Source organism: Miscanthus floridulus, chromosome 19 (assembly GCF_019320115.1).
Source record: "Miscanthus floridulus cultivar M001 chromosome 19, ASM1932011v1, whole genome shotgun sequence".
Lineage (NCBI taxonomy): Eukaryota > Viridiplantae > Streptophyta > Magnoliopsida > Poales > Poaceae > Miscanthus > Miscanthus floridulus.
The window spans coordinates 35,241,260-35,247,044 of NC_089598.1; the positions used below are offsets into that span (position 1 = coordinate 35,241,260).

Consider the following 5,785-nt stretch of genomic DNA (forward strand, 5'->3'; position numbering starts at 1 on the left):
ATTATGATCCTCAGATCATATTTATTGTTCTCTAAACTTGGTTATGGGTTTTTTCTTCCGATGTTTCCCATATAAGTTTACGATGAGACAATAATCAATATATGCCATATCATTTTCTCCTTATTTTTTTCACTGGGTTTTAAGGAGTTTTAATGGCATATCCACACATATTTCTCCGTATTTTTCCCACAGGGTTTTTGGAGAAATTATCCAATATATTGATCTAAGTGATGGACGACGCTATTGGTCAAGAGGGAGTGTTATGATTCACTTTATTAGTGATCAACCGCTCTCCGAGAAGGCATCTCTTCAAAAGTTATCTCTTCACATGTATATATATGTACAACCATAGATCAATAGAAAACATGAATTTCCACTCTCATTTTATCTCTCGAGTCTCATCGGAAAGCACTCTACGCTAAACACTCATGACTCGTGTGCATTCTTCCATCACCGATCCACGGCACCACCCTCCGCCGTCGGCTGTAGCCGTGTACATAGCCGCGTAGGCTTGTCATTTTCGATCATGTTTCCTTCCAAGGCACAGCCCGACCGTCTGCACGCCACTCTATTGCTCTTCTACAAAGTGGGCCCCGCTGCCAGTACCAAAGGTTCGAGAAGATCAGTACAAGAGGATCCATCGATCCCCCGGAGCACGGCGTTTTCCGCTCATCGTGCGCCCCTTTCCAAGTAGCCAACCCCTCTGCTCCACTCGTACCTTCGACGGGTGGGACCAGTAAAACTCCGGGCCCGCGTGTCATAGGCAAAGCACGGCCTCTGGCAGGGCCGCCGTAGCCGGGGAGGAAACGGCTGGCTCCTGCTCGTGCGCCGGCCGCTTCTTTCCAAGCGCGCGCGCGCCGCAGCCGCAAAAGCGCGAGCAAACGACGCGAGGCCGTTCGCGCGATCGAGGCCTGGGCTCCGTCACGCCGTCCCCGCCGTGATCCGCTTGGCCACACTCGCCACGCACACAACAAACTCACACACAGTCACAGGGTGCCGTAAACCCTCCTCACTCACCAGTCGCCACTCTACCGCTGCCCAGCTGCCCAGCGCGTGCGCTGCGCTCCCGTGCGGCACCGGCGGCGCCACCCCGTTGGACGAGCTTCCGCCCCGCCCCGCCCCGCCCAGCCCGCTCCGATCGACCGCCGATCCCGCCGCAGCAATGTCGTCGGCGGCCGTGTCGTCCGCTTCCTCCAGCTTTTTCCTCGCGCTCGCCTTCGCCTCCCCCGGGAGCCGCAGGCGGGCCAGGGTCGGCTCCCCGCCGTTCCACACCGGCGTCGGTCCGAATTTCGCGCCGCCGCGCGCGCCCCGGGACGCGGCGCTGGTGCGCGCGGAGGCCGAGGGCGGGGGCAAGGACGCGCCGCCGGAGAGGAGTGGCGACGCCGCCAGCAGGTTGCCCCGCGCTCGGCGCAAGGCGGTTAGTTGGTCGACGCCTATCTTCTATCTATACCCCCTCGATTTGGATCACTGTTTGTTTTCTGAAACCGACGTGCGTTCATGCGCATGCGCAGGTCTCCAAACGGAGGGATCCTCTTCAGCCGGTCGGCCGTTACGGCTCCGGGACGGGAAACACGGCCAGCAGGAGCGGCGCCTCGTCCATCCAGAACGCCGCGTTGGCGGCCGTTGAGATCAAGTCCATCGTCGCCGCGCCGCCGACGAGCATAGTGAAGTTCCCAGCCCCGGGCTACAGGGTGATCCTTCCCTCCGGGGACATAGCGCCGGAGACTGTCGTCCTCCCAGCCCCGAAGCCACTGCATGAATCGCCTGGGGCAAACTCCGTGCGGCCGGCTTCGATTCCTGATCCTGACACCGATGGTGATGTTGAACTTGCTGAAAAGAAACCTGCACAGGTTGACGGAGATTCAAATGGAGTTGCTGCACCTCCTCCAGCTGAGCCAGTAGTACAGGAGACCACTTGGGATTTCAAGAAATACATCGGTTTTGACGAGCCTGTGGAAGCGAAGGATGATTCCAGGGTTGCTGCAGATGGTGCTGGTTCTTTTGAACACTACGAGAACAATGATTCTGGCCCTTTGGCCGGGGAGAATGTCATGAACGTGATCATGGTGGCTGCTGAATGTTCTCCATGGTGCAAAACAGGCAAGGACATTACTCTTTGTGGATTCTTTCAGAAGTGCTTTTCATTTCAGTTTGCCTGAGTTACTGATGTGTGCAATTATTGAATATTTTTAGGTGGCCTCGGAGATGTTGTGGGAGCTTTACCCAAGGCTTTAGCGAGAAGAGGACATCGTGTTATGGTAGTACACTTGCCCTTCTGTTTTCTTTTGGTTTCATGGTTTTTCATCATCTTACATATATGGTGAATCTATAAGTTGACAACTTGAGTTGCTCATAGTTGGATACTTGGATCTCATGAGATGCACGGTGTTGAATCCACATAAAAAACAAGATCTGAAAGTGCCATCCCTATTGTTAGATAACAAAAATCTGAAACCATGATCATATATACAAAAGTTTAGCACGAATTGAAGTCTTGTCAGAAAACATTGCTTGAGGTGCATTTGTGTATTTGTGTTACATAGCTAAGTTAGCTATAAAACATCACAGCCACATATTGCGAATTTTGAATCAGTATCCTGAGATGACTTGATCTAACACTATGAGGCGTGTTTCAATAATTAGGTTGTGGTACCAAGGTATGGGGACTATGTGGAAGCCTTCGATATGGGAATCCGGAAATACTACAAAGCTGCAGGACAGGTATGTGTAAACCTCTAGATAAAAGGGAGCTTGACATAGGGAATGCCAAGCCCTAAAATTGCAAAATATTCAATTAAGTTGCCTTTTTAGCACACATTGCCTTTTATTTTATTTTTTTTGGAAGAAAGCTAAAGAATTCGGTGCAACTGTTTAGCTGAGGATTCCAGCGTCAAAAGAAAAAAAAATCTAGAATCCTGATAAGCATCCTAGACTATTACATCATTAGATTTCCATGATCTCTAAGCAAAAGTTCTTTGCAGGCGTATGCACTTTCTGATGGAGTCAGTTTTGGTTTTTGTTTTATTTAAAAAAAATTGGTTTTTGTTTATTTTCCTACGATTATTAGCTTTTGTTTTGACTTGCAGGACTTAGAAGTGAACTATTTCCATGCATTTATTGATGGAGTCGATTTTGTTTTTATTGATGCACCTCTTTTCCGGCACCGTCAAGATGACATATATGGGGGAAGTAGACAGGTGAAGCATCTATCTTTCAATTGATTTTTCACAATTCGCTTTCACTGCACTTCTAATCGAACCAAAGCCATAGCTTATTGATTGAGATAAGAATTCCCATTTTATTTCAGGAAATTTTGAAGCGCATGATTTTGTTCTGCAAGGTTGCTGTTGAGGTATCTCCCTGAACTCTACTGTCAACCAATTTGAAAATTTCTTAATTTTGTGGGTTTCAGACATGTTGGTAGTTTTGTGCTAAGTGTGGCATACGTAAATCCAAATATAACCAAATTTTAAATGATTGGGCTGCTGGGATCAACTTTTGCACTAGCGGATATTTTATTATCTTTATTTGTCCCTACTCATGTCACTATTGCTCTTCAATTGGCATGCTCTTCTATATTCTGTACCTGAATATTGTTATGTTATATATGTGACTACTCCATAACCTACAGGTTCCTTGGCACGTTCCATGTGGCGGTGTGTGCTACGGAGATGGAAATTTGGTGTTCATCGCCAATGATTGGCACACTGCACTCCTGCCTGTTTATCTGAAGGCATATTACAGAGACCATGGGTTAATGCAGTACACTCGCTCCATTCTTGTCATACATAACATCGCTCACCAGGTCGTTTCCTTCTCCTAATCATGAATTTGCTGAGCCATTGCTATAGAAATTAAAATGGTTTAATTCGTGGCACATGGAAGGTTACTAAACAAGGCTCCTTATCTAGAAAATGAACAATTGCATGCACTGCTCTGTTGGTCAATTGTTTCTTTCAGATTTTCAGTCAAACATTGCTTTTGGTTGGTTCTCAACTGGAACTATCCTGGGAATCAAAAAGAGAGAGAGAAAGAATTCACTATCCTGCATCATAACGGCTTCCCTCCTGTTTTCAGGGTCGTGGTCCTGTAGCTGAATTCCCGTACATGGACTTGCCTGAACACTACCTCCAACATTTCGAGCTGTACGATCCCGTCGGTGGTGAGCACGCCAACATCTTTGCCGCGGGTCTGAAGATGGCAGACCGGGTGGTCACGGTCAGCCGCGGCTACCTGTGGGAGCTGAAGACAGTGGAAGGCGGCTGGGGCCTCCACGACATCATCCGTTCCAACGACTGGAAGATCAATGGCATCGTGAACGGCATCGACCACCAGGAGTGGAACCCCAAGGTGGACGTGCACCTGCGGTCGGACGGCTACACCAACTACTCCCTCCAGACACTGGACGCCGGAAAGCGGCAGTGCAAGGCGGCCCTGCAGCGGGAGCTGGGCCTGGAAGTGCGCGACGACGTGCCGCTGCTCGGCTTCATCGGGCGCCTGGACGGACAGAAGGGCGTGGACATCATCGGGGACGCGATGCCGTGGATCGCGGGGCAGGACGTGCAGCTGGTGATGCTGGGCACCGGGCGCGCCGACCTGGAGCGGATGCTGCAGCACTTGGAGCGGGAGCATCCCAACAAGGTGCGCGGGTGGGTCGGGTTCTCGGTGCCCATGGCGCACCGCATCACCGCGGGCGCCGACGTGCTGGTGATGCCCTCCCGGTTCGAGCCCTGCGGGCTGAACCAGCTCTACGCCATGGCGTACGGCACCGTCCCCGTGGTGCACGCCGTGGGCGGGCTCAGGGACACCGTGGCGCCGTTCGACCCGTTCGGCGACGCCGGGCTCGGCTGGACTTTCGACCGCGCCGAGGCCAACAAGCTGATCGAGGCGCTCAGGCACTGCCTCGACACGTACCGGAACTACGGGGAGAGCTGGAAGAGTATCCAGGCGCGCGGCATGTCGCAGGACCTCAGCTGGGACCACGCGGCTGAGCTCTACGAGGACGTCCTAGTCAAGGCCAAGTACCAGTGGTGAACCCTCCGGCCTCCGCATCGATACGTCGAGCAACTTCTGGTCGTGCGGTTTTACAATCTTCGGTTTGATCCATTGTACATTGCGCAGTCGACGGTCTCGGTGAAGAACTTCGTATGCAGTGCCGCGCCGCGTCGCTGGGGGTTGGTGCGTGGCCACAGCCCAGAGGTGGCACCGGCAGCGTCTCGGGGAGAGACTGAGGGGTAGTAGTACTATGTGAATGTACTGAGCTGTGTGCGGTCGAGTTCGACTTGGATTCGTAAGTACTTTGTAGCGCAGTAGTGGAGGTTGTATTGAAGTATGCAAATTTAGTTTTTTCATTACTGATGCTTGGAATGCCAACTCAATAAATGAAGCTACTACTATATATGTCCGTCGACAGAACCATGTTACTTATTTAGGTGATACTCCTTTGTCCTAAACACGGTACTGTCGACAGTGCCATGTTACTCCCTCAGTCTCACACTAGAGCTCGTTATGGAATACGCACAGGTCAAACTTTCTTAACTTTGATTAGGTTGATAGAAAATACGTGCAACATTTATATCTCCAAAATAAGTTTATTATGAAAGTATATTCAACGATCTATCTAATGATGCTAATTATGTATTATAAATATTAATATTTTTTTATATATAATTGATCAAAGTTTTAAAAAAACGACTTCCTGGAAAGCGAGAACGACTTCTATTTTAGGACAGAGGGAGTACTTATTTAGATGTTCAATTGTTTAGATCCTATGTTATTGTAAACG

General features: G+C 50.1%; 1 protein-coding gene across 1 annotated transcript; it reads left to right on the top strand.

Annotated features, from left to right (window-relative positions):
- Positions 1-713: 713 nt before the first annotated feature.
- LOC136529120 (soluble starch synthase 2-3, chloroplastic/amyloplastic-like) lies at positions 714-5,443 on the top strand. The gene is made up of 8 exons (XM_066522190.1): positions 714-1,417; positions 1,512-2,100; positions 2,194-2,258; positions 2,644-2,721; positions 3,087-3,197; positions 3,308-3,352; positions 3,632-3,805; positions 4,078-5,443. The coding sequence occupies exons 1-8, from the start codon at positions 1,163-1,165 to the stop codon at positions 5,032-5,034; spliced, it is 2,274 nt and encodes a 757-aa protein (XP_066378287.1). The 5' UTR covers positions 714-1,162; the 3' UTR covers positions 5,035-5,443.
- The last annotated feature ends 342 nt before the right edge of the window (positions 5,444-5,785 follow it).

Coding starts and splice junctions, on each gene's coding strand:
- LOC136529120 (XM_066522190.1), top strand. CDS start 1,163: ATGTCGTCGGCGGCCGTGTCGTCCGCTTCCTCCAGCTTTTTCCTCGCG. Junction 2,101..2,193: donor TTCTCCATGGTGCAAAACAG/GCAAGGACATTA, acceptor GAATATTTTTAG/GTGGCCTCGGAGATGTTGTG. Junction 2,259..2,643: donor GAAGAGGACATCGTGTTATG/GTAGTACACTTG, acceptor TTCAATAATTAG/GTTGTGGTACCAAGGTATGG.